This window comes from Polyodon spathula, chromosome 3 (genome assembly GCF_017654505.1).
Source record: "Polyodon spathula isolate WHYD16114869_AA chromosome 3, ASM1765450v1, whole genome shotgun sequence".
Lineage (NCBI taxonomy): Eukaryota > Metazoa > Chordata > Actinopteri > Acipenseriformes > Polyodontidae > Polyodon > Polyodon spathula.
In genome coordinates, this window is record NC_054536.1 from 17,816,787 (window position 1) to 17,830,878 (window position 14,092).

The 14,092-nt window shown below is 36.9% G+C and overlaps 1 protein-coding gene across 1 annotated transcript in view; it reads left to right on the forward strand.

The window, feature by feature from the left end:
- cntnap2a (contactin associated protein 2a) overlaps positions 1-14,092 on the forward strand; it is a 471,866-nt gene that overhangs the window by 416,258 nt on the left and 41,516 nt on the right. The window contains exons 16-17 of the mRNA XM_041244554.1: positions 1,088-1,258; positions 13,262-13,480. Of these exons, the coding sequence (XP_041100488.1) occupies positions 1,088-1,258; positions 13,262-13,480 (390 nt within the window). The remainder of the gene's footprint in view (positions 1-1,087; positions 1,259-13,261; positions 13,481-14,092) is intronic.

The following is a 14,092-nucleotide window of genomic DNA, read 5'->3' on the forward strand; positions in this document are numbered from 1 at the left end:
CCTGTGCTGTAGATAAAACATTTCCTACAACCAACAAATCACAGGTCCATCCTCTACGAGCAGCCAGCTTATCAGTTGAACAGTTAGATTTCAGTGTTATAAGCAGTATGATAGTGTGGCTATACAAATTTTACTATTCGAGTAACAAAGAGTACTCTGTAAAATTGAATGAAATAAAATATCTTTATTCTTTTTAAGCCTTTGCTCAAGTCCTGCATTTCACTGTGTCCAGGCTCATAAAGAGATAAATCCGCACAGTTGCAGTTTTGCATACATTCAGTAAACATAAATGTTTGTAGTTTGTTGTACAAGTACACAGTTAGATCGTTCAGTGTATTCACTAAACAGAGTTTGTATCTTTACAGACCTTTATCCATTGTAGACCAATCCAATCAACAAGCAGCAAACACAGTCCACTAACCAAGCAACAGAAGTAATCCACTTTGAAGTTATACAGTCCTCAGAAAAGTTATTAAGATCTAAACTGGTCTTTTAACAATCCCAGTGTGCATGGACAGCTGTAGGATCCAGAAGTAGACGATCAGACTCACTTCCCTAAACTAGCTTTGTACCTGAAACTGAAATTGACTTAATTTAACTTTGCAACCGGTTACGATACATTTTTAGTATGTAGATAAATAACATAAACTGTCTGTTAGGTAAAAAAAGCCTTAGTCGTCACCGAGAGCATATGTCACTTTTTAGCAATTACTGCTTTCTGCATTCAATGGCAGCTTTCACAGCCCCAAGCCCAGCTCCATCCCGTAGATTTCCCCTGCACATCACTTAATCAGCAAATGAAGACGCAACCCAACACAACTGCATATCAACGCACACTGGGTCATATATACTCGGCTTGCAAATACCTGTACTACAGGTTACATGTAAGAGACCCTCTTTGATCCGGTCACCAAAAGTAGAAGTATGGTTCAGTTTCTCGAGTACATAAAACTGAATAAAATAGTCAAATAAACACATAACCCCTGTTAAAAAATTTGACTTTATTAAACTTAAAGAAAGCAACTAAGGGGAAAATAAATAAATATAATGTTGTGACTGACTTTGTCTCTTTCTCTCTTGCAAACAGGTAATTATTGGAATGCTGCTGCCTTCAGCACTCCCTCTTCCTACCTGCACTTCTCAACCTTCCACGGAGAGACGAGCGCAGACATCTCCTTTTACTTCAAAACTTCTGCCCCTTATGGTGTGTTTCTAGAAAACCTAGGCAATACAGACTTCATTCGTCTGGAGCTAAAATGTAAGTTTCTCCTTTTATATCTTAGCAGATGCCCTTATCCAGGGCAACATACAATTGTTACAAGATATCACATTATTTTTACATGCAATTACTAAAGTACCTTGCTCAAGGGTACAGCAGTCCATCACCTGGGATTGAACCCATGACCCACCAGTCAGGAGTCTAGAGCCCCTAACCAATATTCCACACTGCTGCCCTAGAGCTTGCTAGAGCATTGTCCTCTCTGGCTGAAGGCTGGGAGTTCTAACTCCTGATTTCTAACCCCTGAGCTGCCAGTCAGCAGGTGTTCAGTATGTACAGTAGAGTGCAGAAAATGCTTCACCAATGTGTCCTTAACACTAGAAGGACCGGAGATAAGCTCATACCTAGAAGCCCCGCAGCAGTCTTTCTGACAGCTGTATTCACAACAAAATGTAACTAGTATAACAAAAGGAAAAACAGTCGCTTGTATTTTTTTTTTTTTTTATTGAGTACGTCACATAAATATCTGAACAACCGAAGCGTGCATACATATATATATTATATATATATATATATATATATTATATTAGGTAGAGCTGGATATATATATATAGTAAAGTAGCAGGGAGAGGGGCAGATTCCTCCCTGCCTAAAACAGGTGGAAACACATGTTTTGTTTAATTTCTTGGTGCTGTTTAATTGTTAATTGTTTTATTATTAATTATCCCCTGCACCTGGTGATTATTCTGTTCGGGGCTGCTGTGGAGAGAGAAGTAGGAAGGTGTGTGCCCTGTTTCTGAGCAGTCATAGCGGGTAGGACTCTAAGTTAAACTGTGTTTTGTGTACCAGTAAACAACTTAGCTGTCCGGTGTGTTAGGTAGAGCTGGTATTGTGTTTAATTAGTGCTCCGAATAAGAGCTAGTGTTTGGTTTGTATTTGTTTATTTTGTTTTTTGTGTTTATTAATGTGTTTATTAAAAAAACGCGTCAGCGCGTTAAATGCATACGGATTTGTGTTTACGAAAAAAAAAGCTAGCGTCAGGCATGTAATAAAAAACAAAACAACAAAATATCAAAACAAAATAAACCGTGTGTAAGTTGCAGCAATTTTTTTTACGTCCGTATAGAAGGCTGTCCTATATATAATATATATATATATATTTAAGATTATATGAACATTTATTTTACTAATCAAAATAAGAAAATGTAAATAAATAAACATCTGAACAGATATCGGTTTGCAACATACATATTTATAAAACTGAAACGATAGCAATACATTTTTTAACTTTTCAACAGCAATCAGTTTATTATCAGATGAGCAAAAGCAACTGAACAACGTAGATAAATAAACTTATAAAAAAACATTTTACAGAAGCGCACAGCACAAGAGTTTATACCTAAAAGTTAAATTTCTTCTTTTTTTGACAAAAGGGTATTCCTTTACTTTGAGTCTAAGGCTGTTTACAATCAACACAGATAATGAACTTCTCCATGCTGCCTTTCTGCACAGGGCACAGCTGTCCAAAGTTTTGTTTTTATTGCCAACCTGGCATTGGCGTCTCTTGCAGCTCTCAACGGCGTTGCCAGCTTCAGCTGTGGGTACACACTGGGCAGTCTCCCACTGTTCCAAATGCTTCTTGCAAAGTTCCTGTGCTAACTGTAAAATATATTATCTCCTTGGTAAATTCTTCTCTGTGCATTCTGTGTAAAGTACCCAGGAGTTGATGGCTGCTAGGTCCAATACATTGTAAAACACCTGAACAGACCACCATCGGGAGCCAGCTTTCACAGAATACTTCCATGCCATCTGATCCAATACATCAACTCCATATTTTGTTGCATAGTAAGACTCCACAGGCTCTGGTATTTATTTTTACTAGTCCTGATGCTAATCGACTGACCAAAGTTGCACAGCTGGCAAGCAGGAACCAGCCATCAAAATTGATTGAAAACAATAGACTGTCAGTCATTCACTCAGGCAGAGAGTAGAGACTAATCGGATTACAGCTAAACACATTGCGGACTGGTAAATAAAAATAATAAAGTAGAATACCGTTCTGTATAATCAAAATACAATTGTTTCTGTGTGGCCATCAATTTGACTGCTCCCGGGGCTTTTAGGTATAATGTAATATATCTCCTTTATTCTGCACTCCCACGTTTCATGCTTTGTGAGAATATTTAATACATATGGACAGAAAGGTACATGAAAGCACAACCCCATGTGTTTTATGCGACCGCAGAAAATTACATTTTAAAACCAAAAACCACCAAAATTACTGCCACTGGGCTTTTTGTGTTAACCTGGCCCTGAAGGGACCACAATGAATATCTGCCAAATACTTCTAGAAGCTATTCTAATTATTATTCATTCTGTAAGCTGGTTCATTCAAGTATCCAAAAGCTACAAAAACATTTTGCTCCCACTCTGTACCTATGACCATTATCCCTTTCTTAGCCTTGGTTTGTATTTCAGAGCAGGTGGGTCCTGTCTTGGAGATAAAAAAAAAAACATACAGAAATAGTAAAAGAAGTGAATCCAGAACTAGCCAAAATAAGGCCTCCTAAGTCATTTTCTCATAACTTTAAGAACTGATTTAACTTTTGGTCAGCAGCAATAATAGGGCTGACAAGGAAGGTGGAAAGACACACAGAGTTAACTTTTAATTTAAAATGACACGAAATGAGTTTGTATCATTATTTAATCAATTCTTTATTGAATAAATGTTTTGAAGAGCTAAGAGCTAAATAAATATTGTATTTATTTAAAAATAAATACTTCAGTATTTTCCTTGAAAAATAAATATAGTACATAAACAGAACTTCTACACTTTAGAAGGTAGAAAGGCTTCAAACCTCAAAGAAGGTAAAAATGAATGCCAATCCAAGTAGTGCTGTTATCAAAGTTCTATATATAGGGGGCACATTTACTCTGAATTGCCTGTCGTCTCTCAGAGGCATCAATTCTACAAGCCAACAGGGGCTGCTCAATGTGGTAGCTTGCAGTATAGGAAAGACATATTTTTTTGAACTCACAGAATAAATAAATAATTTATTAATTATTTATTTTATAATTTATAAATAAATAATTATCTGTAGGAGTTAATGAGCAAGGTATTGTAAAGAATGCAGTTATCAAATACAGGGCTGGAAAATATTGTATTATACACACATCATTGATTCTAAGAGCATAGGGTTAACATGTTGGAAACATAGGGTTAAAGAATGAATCTGTAGAGCTAAATGAATAATTTTAGAAGTGATACACCATTTCTATACCTGTTCCAACTTCCTGCAACTCTCAGCAATCTATTCTGCGAGTCAAAGCAGTTGCGCTTGGTTGCCTAAAAACTATATGAAAGGCATGCCTTCCTGAAGACGAAAAAAAACAATTAATTTCACACACGTAGACGCAGTTTCATAAAAATGACTATATAAGAAAAATAATCTGTAGGGCGAAATTAATCATTTTAGAAGCGATACACCTTTTATACATCTCCACCAGCTCCCCCGCGATGCTTAACAATATATTGTGCCAGTAGGCAGGAGCTATGATTGTGGTGTGTGAAAAAATGTATATTTTTTGCAACCTTTGGAAGATTGAAAGGGGTGTAAATGCACCCCAACAATTTACCAAGAGCACTTTGAAGAAAGATTACTCCTGTTTCCCAAGTTGTACAGGGACATGCTTGCTACAGAAGAGTTATGAGATTTTAAACACACTGGGGTGCATTTGCTTCCCTTGCCGATGATGAAGGATTAATGAATGTTTTTTAGGACAGTTTTGAAGGACAGTGTTTTTAAACATTCCTTGTGATTAAATGGATATTGGGGAAATGAAAATAAACTTGTTTATGGCCTTATGAGTCCCGAGTCCTGTTATTTAAAAATAAGACCTGTCTCTGTTGTTTTCTTTTTGTTCTGTGCCCCTTCCTTTTCATATTGGTGTAGGAGATGGCTTCCTAGTGTATATACTATGTGCATTTCTATGGTGTTAATAATTTATCTGGCATGTAAGGACTAGGACCTAGTTGTTAGCTGTAGCTAGAATTTTATCTTAGCAAAGCTAGACCTCTTGCATTCTTCGGGCAGGCAGCCACTCTTTCCTAGAGTAATTATTTTAGACAGTATCACCTAGGTGAAGTCAACCTTGGCTGTGGATCACTTTTTTTACACCTACCCACCCCCTCCCTAAAGTCCCAATCTAAATGGGCACCCCCAACTAAGGTGTCATGGGCCATTTAGTTGACTAGAAGTATGTCCCAAAAGATTTCAGTGCAACCCCTGGCTGTGAACTCCGGGTGAAAGACTGTGAAAGACAGACACGAGAAACAGGGGCTTAGCCGGTCCATTTGTCAAGCAACTCCCCTGTGTTCTCTTACTTGTCACCAGCACAGTAGTGCCCTGGCAAATATTGAGAGTTACCACGTCCATAGGTTTTTACATACATCTGTGAATCCAAAAAAAACTAATTATTTTTACACCCTGCTGGTCAGCCTCTGCAGCTTGGAAAAATGTAACCTACTTTGGGTAAGAGAGTGGATGAAAAAAAGTCCACGTGGTTAGTGTTTTATGTCACTGGTCATTGACAAGGAGCTATCAATCAGAATATGTGGGCACGGAGGCACTAAATGAGAAATGAAAGTTGCTGTATTTTATGCATATAAATATTGACTGTGGTAGAGGGCAGATTAAGGCCAAGGACTGTGTTCTGCACCCTTAAGGTCATACCTTCATAAATGAGACATTGACTGTGGTAGAGGGCAGATTAAGGCCAAGGACTGTGTTCTTCACCCTTAAGGTCATACCTTCATAAATGAGACAATGTCACATCCTGTTTTTATATTGCCAAATTGATGTTAATAATCCCTGAAGGTCATTCTTTAGTTTTTTGTCTCTTGGTGCTATAATGTTAACATATTCAAGACCGTACCTGTTCATCTATTTCTATCGGACAATCGAGCAAAATATATTTTCTTTACTGTAGACCATTAAAATATATTTAATTTAAAATGTATTTCCCTGAAGATGGTTTAACAACTGAAATATTTGCACTTGCACTGAGCACTTTATTCGCCTGTTCTTTGGTCTAATAAAATAATGTTTTCTCGCTTACTTTGATTATGTAGTGGCTTCCTTGTTACCACTCTCCTGATCACAGTGTGCGGATCTTTTTTGACTTCTGCTACCTGAACATTATTGCGCATAACTTTACACAATTGTTAATTGATTGTTGACTAAGATCATTGACTAGCTTAAGTGAACATTGACACGATATAAATAGAAAGTTACCACACTGTTTACAGTTTACAGATGGTGTATACCATGGAAAAAAAAAATAGCAAAGTCTAATATAATGAAACTATTGTACAGAACAAAGACTTATGGGTGCAGCCAAAACAGCCGTATGCTTTTAGCAACAATACCATAGTGTTTATCCCCCAATGCTACAATATCATGTTATGCGAAAACTATTAAAATTGCCAAAGTTCAACACTATATAGCTATTACAGCCCTTGTACAGCTGGTTTTACAGACCCCAATTAGTACTAATCCTGGAATACCGAATGCTAGTTCAGGTAAGGTAGTTCAATACTAGAGCTAATCGAGGTCTGTGTAACCAAACTAAAGGTGGAGTTTTTAGACAAGTTGGCATTCATCATTCCCAGTCTCAGTCATTTCCACCTTTCTGCCGACCATCCCATCAATGCTGAAAAACCTAAGTGTGACAGTGTGGTGTGGGTGATGAATAAATGGACACTGGAGTCAGACAGTTCTCTTTGAGAATGCCACACAGGTGCACAGGATTTATTTGCCCACAAGGGGGCAGCCTTGTATTTGAGGAGTCTTATACTGACAACAGTAAGATGGTGGAGGAACAAGTCTGTTTAAGCACCCACTGGTGCTGCAAAATAATGGTACAAACAGAAGGTGAAACAAAAGAGAAAATAAATACTGTTGACCAAATTACAAACAAAAATTGCTTCTCTGTGGAATTTCTTGCATCCTCCGCTAACAGACGAGGCTCGAGTGTTATGGATGCTCTCCTTTCCCCTCGTTATGACTGGTGGGGTTGCCCCGATCCCCTGAGTTAAACTCTGCTCCGTCTTTAGGGTCTATTTTGCCTCCTGGCTGTTTAATCCACTTCCCGGGCCAGAAAGTCCACTTGATTGTGTCCTGAAAGGAGGCAGCAAAGGAATAGGAGAGCTCATTTTTATGTGATTGACCATCCCCTCAAGACCCGCCCCTCAGCCGACGTCCACCCACCCCTCCCCCTTCCAGGATCACTCATGTGCTCGATATCCAGCACAGATCTCCCCTAAGGAAAGTAGGAATTACTACCAGAGTAAAATGAAAGATTTGCTCAATTACTCAGCACCAGCTAAGCATGACACCTGTTCATCTGTTTTAATATAGTGGCACCCTGGTTATCAAGGGTAATTTCATGTTTAAGTACCTGCAATAGTGCAGTAGAGTGTACTGTAGGTAGATGAGATGGAAGTTCCATGACACGCCTCCAGTTTAACATCCATTTAGCCTCAAAGGTCCCAGTGCAGCCTCTGCTACTCTTTCTATGGGGGCTCTATTTTTATGTATTGCACTTTTTGTATTTTAAGGGCACCATTTACAAACGAGATAATACGTTTCTGAACATTCACAAGCATAAATAGCAAACGTTAAATACTTTTTATTGTTTCTGAAAATACTGCATCCATATACACTCTTAATAAAATTGGCTGCATGAAGATCCATTGGTTAAGAGTACCATTGTTTACCCCTCAACTGAATTACATTCAAAAGACCCACTGCATCTCTCCTTGGCATCTTCAGAGGGATTACACCGTGTAACAATTTTTTTTTTTGTTCCTGGGTAGTAAGTGTTATTTCCTAATTGCTTATGCCTCAAAAGTATAGAAAATGGCTATTATTCCCCACAAGCTTTGCTTTTGTGACTAGGACAGGTAAATTTCATTATACGATTATACTGCAAATTTACAGTATAATCATAAATCTAAAAAAACTACTCACTTCTAAATCTTTTGTAGTCATCTTTGTATTACTTTAGTATAAATACATGTTAATTTGGATTCATATGTTGTTTTTTTCTGACTTTATGTGAACGAAAAGACACAAAAGCTCCCGTTTTCCCATTGGAAATAGTGATATTTTGAAATATCACTGTCCTGGTCACAAAAGCAAAGTTTGTGGGGAATAATAGCCATTTTCTATACTTTTGAGGCATAAGCAATTAAGAAATAACACTTACCACCCAGGAACAAAAATTGTGTTACATAGTATTATAACTTTTTTTAAGCTTGCATATCAATGTGTTGTTTAATAGCTATGGTCTTTTTTGAAAGCAGGAGGTGACTTTAATTTAGAAAGAGGAATTATTTATTTAAAATATGTGCCTTAGCATATTAATGTTTTATAGCATTCACATCCCTATAGCGTGGATCTAATGTACTAATTGCTTCATGATATGATCCGGTGGGCTCAGTTGCAGTAACATGCTTCTTAGCTTTCTCCTCAGAACCTTATTAGCCAGAGTGCTTTTCTGTGAAAAATTGGTTTTGTTTTATTCTATTAATTACCTCTTGGTATCTCCTTTTACAAAGAGGTTGTTTTGATCAACCTATACTTGCTGGGATAAGCCATAGCTGGGTGTTTTTATAACAGACTATTTACAATACCAGGGAATCCATCCGTATTGGAGCAAACAGTTATTTTTAGGGGTAATCCCGTGATACCCATTGGTAGATGCACACAGGGGCGGGGTGTACCCTGTCACAGATGGTTAATGCAATGTAGGGAGTTACAGCTGTGGTCTGTTCTGTAGGTTACAGGTTTATCAAATCAACTTTGCAGCAGAGTAAGTTTGAAACTGCCTTTGGTAAACGTAGTTTATCCGAAGCTTGGAGGGCTTTCATTTCTGAATACAGCCAAACTAGTGTACAGTATGTATGCTCTGAGTGCACAGAAAATGGGTGTGTGCCAAAGACACGGATCATACAGGTATCCGTTCTGGCAACTGTTCACAGTTCAAAAAATACACAAGTATAAAAATACGCTAGTTATTTCTATGTGAAAAAAAGCATTAAATCAGCTCCTGTCATAGCTGGGCAGTGACTACTGTCAATTTCATGTCTAGGGATAGAGAGACAATTCATATAAGATGGAGGAGGAATTAATTCTTCACAGATAGATTTCTCAAATAAAAAATACACATTAGGTCTTCACAATCAAAACTTAAATCAACATTAAAGACACTATCTGGTCACTTTCAGTGGTATCATCAAAGTGTGATCTCAATACAATAAACTGATGAGATGACATCTCTGAGTATGAAGAACAAATATAAATGGTCCTCTGTGCACCCAAAGAAACCAAACAGAAACATTCTTTCAGGAAAGATTATATTTTCAACCTTGCAACCTGCTTAGCTATGTATGCTATGCTTAGCTAGGCAGTCATTTTGACAGTTTTCAAATTTTAATTACTCTGTGTGTCTGAAAGTTATGCGATTGTCCATTTATGACTTTTCCTAAATACATGTATTAAATACCCTGATGGAATTTGACAGGCAAGATCATGAAAATAAGAAAGTTATAATCCCACCCACCTAGAAGTCGCCATTTTGATTGCCTTTTACAATACCGGTACGTGTTTTTTATTTTGAATATAACCTACAATATTCAATTTTATTTTTTATATACAAGTCTGTTGTTATCTCTGCTGGACCTGACAGCTATCAATGCATTCGTTTTCTACAAAGAATGCACTGGGGAAAATATCAGTAGGAGAAATGTTATCTTGAAGCTAGCCACAGCGCTTTGGCGGAATATGTCAATCAGTAAACTGCAAAGCAGCAGGCTGCAGCAGCTCAGTTTGGATTATGTGCTTCACCAAATGACACACGCAAGAGACTTTCATGGTAAATTAAAAATTACTTTAGTTTTTACAGTTTTGTATGTACATATACCTTTTTATACCATTTTTTGAAGTAGTGCTTTATATATGTGGTAAGTTAGAAAATAACCCCTTTTATGTTTAATTCTTAATTTAAATATGGCGTTTTGGCTGTGCAGATGTTTGATATGATGTGCTTGAATAAAACTTTTGAGTTGCATCTGATAGCTTGTCTTTCATTTTAATATTGAGGTTGTTTAAAATGTGACCATCATAATGACCACTGGTGGCTGTTTTATGTATGCATATAACTGCGGTTTTTCTAGTGTAAGGAATTAGGTACTGCACGTAAAAAATATCTTGTTTTTGTTTTGCATTTTCTAAAAGTCATGTGAAACACATGGGGATTTGCAGCACATATTAGAGGCTTACCAGTAGCATTTATCGGTAATTTAATATTCAAGAAACAACACAGTACATTTTATTCATCCAAGAAAAATGGTTAGAATCCCAGGTAATCTGTCAGATCAGTTTGGGCCAGTATTTTAATATAGTTTGAACAATTCTCTTCTCCGATGGCTCAAAATCCCATCCATATCACTCAACACCTGTCATAGCTAAATACAAACAAGGTGTTTATTGTGTTTTAAGTGTAATGATGATCCACTTTCCCTAATCACCTGGATATAACCCTTTCTAAGCTTTAGATTTTGTCTGTATTTGGTCCAATAAACCAAGCATTAGCAACATCACCCACAAGACAGATTCAATACAGTAGCTGTTTATTTTGCAACAAACAGGTCTACAGCTAATGTAAATCTTTGTTTTATGCTGCTTCAAAACAAATACCCTGTAAAATTCACCTTTTTAGTTTTAAATAAATGATCTCTAATGTAATCATGTACTGATTTATGGGGTATTATTGTTCATATGTTTATCATAACTGATGTGCTACCCTCAGAACAAATGTTTATGATATAGCTGAGCTCTGTTTTATTAAGGTGCTTGGAAAGCGTGGTAGGGATGTTTGATTTATACTACATGCTGGGGCTCCAGAGCACTGGGCCTGAGATGATTGCTTTTCAATGTTCACTACTTTCACTGTCTCCTGAAATACTATCTAACTCATCAGACTTCTGCTGAATATGCGTCCTGATTTAAAATGTAATCAATAAATATTCTTGTGAACTTGGGGACAGCACAGTGACTTAATACACTAAAAACTAATGTTAAATTGCTTTGATCTTTCTATCTCCCATTCCAGTTGTGATGTTCCAGGAATTTTACCTTCCCATTAACTTCTTCAAGGCTCATGAAATGTATTGCATTGCCATTGTTCAAGAGCTAGAATTACGTCCATATAAGTTTCAACAGTACCTCCATGATGTATTGGACCTGGTTGTGCTATTTCCTATCTTCCCAGATCATTTGAAATAACTTTCAGTACTTTTTCTGCATTATGAGCTGCTTCGGGTTACTCTAATCTATCCTGAAGCTTGGTGGTATGTTTCCATGTTTGGCTGCCATCCTGGAATTAGCTCCTTCATTCTTTCATGAATAGATGCATCTATTATTCTCATACCTTCCCAGTTCCCCTGAGGTGACTTACAGATAGTAGCTGCTCCGGCTTAGCAGGGATGAATAAACTCAGTGACCTGTAAGTTTTAGAAATGTTTCATCTTATAATTTAGGCACCATTAAAACATCATTTTTACATTGCCTTCTGCAACAGTAATTGTGTACACTAAATTAAATACCAAGACCACTCTGGTTGTGAGTACAGTTTTATTTCCGGGATGTAAATCAAAAGCTCATTAAGGATTTGTTTAAACAAGAGTATAGGAAAACGAGAGTATGGCAAAACATAACACAAAAAATGCTTTTTAGGTTTGGTAAAATTGTTTATAATAGAAAAAAGAATACATGTATAACACTATGAAGTTTGAACTATGATATTGGATCTTTAATGTACTACAGGTATCAAACATTATAGTTTTAAATCCCCACACATCATGAAACAAGTCTCTTGATAGTAATAATTATACTACATAGAAACAACATGGTGAATATATTCTTCCTGGTTATTTACTGTTTCACTGTGATCCAGACTCAAACATGATATCAAGTGGCAAAGAGCCTCGAATTAGATGACGATAGCCACAGAAAAAAGGAATTATATTAGGCAACTCGTGCTGTAAATTCAATTGGGGCTAGATATTGTTCTCAACTAATGTAACTAAAATCTAATTTCTATTACTATTTTTAATCAAGGAGTACCCAGCTTGAGTTTTCTCAATATCGTATCCTTGAATGATCCACCAACTGTCATCTCCAAAAGCAGAAAAAAGGGCAAAAGGCTTTATTCCCTAAGGGGATCATGTAGCTTGTGACATAAAGCATGTTTTTACACTGCTTCCAAAGTCAGTGACGTGAAGAGAATAATGACTGTCTTATCATGAAGGACTTCTTAATTACCCTTCTCTTAGTTAAGGAAATCATGATAAAAGCCCATTTTTTGGTTTAGAAAGCATGGTGTCATAAATCTCTGTCTAATGCCTCTCCCTTTAATAATGAATATCACCCAAGTAGCAAATAGAGTAAGGCTCTATATTCATGGAGTTGTAGTGAGAAAGCATTTTGTTCTGACTTCGTTTTATTTGTGAAGTTGTATTGAGATCTCTATTAAGAGGTCTGTTAAGTACCTGAAAAGGGATTTGTTCTATGTTAAATTATTAAGCTCGCTGGGGATTATGAGGTAGCATATTTGCACCTAGCCTTGGACAGCTACACAAACTAAACAAGTAAATCAGTAACTTCAAAGGTTGAGATACCAGTATTATCAAAAAGCTGATCAACATGTATAGCAACAGTATGTACAGAATACAGTAGAATGTGTACAGTAAGTGAGACATACAGACATACATATATCCCCAGAATCTGATATTCTCAATAATTTACACTAAATAAAGTTGCTATCCAGCTTCATGACAGTTGGATAAGCATTCTTCAGATATAGGTACGGCAGCCTCTGCTGTATCCGTCACAGGGGTTTTCATACCAACGTGGTATAATAAGTTTTACTGTAGTGTCTATTGTGTTTGTTCAGAAATCTTTATTTTTCTCATTCCAGCTCCTACAGAGGTCTCCTTCTCCTTTGACGTTGGAAACGGGCCTGTTGAACTCCTCGTCAGGTCGTCCACGCCTCTGAATGATGACCAGTGGCACAGGGTCATCGCAGAACGCAACGTGAAGCAGGCTAGTCTCCAGTTGGACCAGCTTTACAAGGAGGTGCGACAGGCTCCCCCGCAAGGACACACCAGGCTGGAGCTCTACAGTCAGCTCTATGTTGGTACGAGACCCTTGTTGCCTAATACAAGCACTGTTTAGGTAGTCTTAGTCCCTTACAGAATTATTAGAATGGTAACCATTGAACCTGGCAAGGGTTGTGTTTTCAATGGTAATGACATGGTAAGTGGTATTCTAATTATATACCAGTATTGTATGATAATAAGACCCCTAGCTTACAGTAAATTTATAGTGTTGCAGCAGAAAACTTCTGTTATGCCAATGCTAGATAAGTTTGTGTTTGTTTGTTTGTTTTAAGTCTTGGTTATTACATTTTTAATGTATAATAATCCAATTAACTGCTATTAAACATTTAAAAAAAAAACACTATTTTATTGCAGTGGTACAATACAATAATTGCATCTGTATCTTACAGTATATAGCCATCTTCATGCTATAGCATTCCAAGGCACCTCACAGTTAAAATGTAAAAGATCATTAATGAGTTTGTGGTTATAATCAGTTTCAACTATGAGAAACCATTGGTTTACCTTTTTCATTTTCTTTTGTAACATTCTTACTTATCACTGCTTTGACTTTGATTGTCTTAGCGTTACATTGTAGCAGCCACAGAAACCAGAGGCAGAGTGTGCTAACTGTAAACCCTTAACTGATT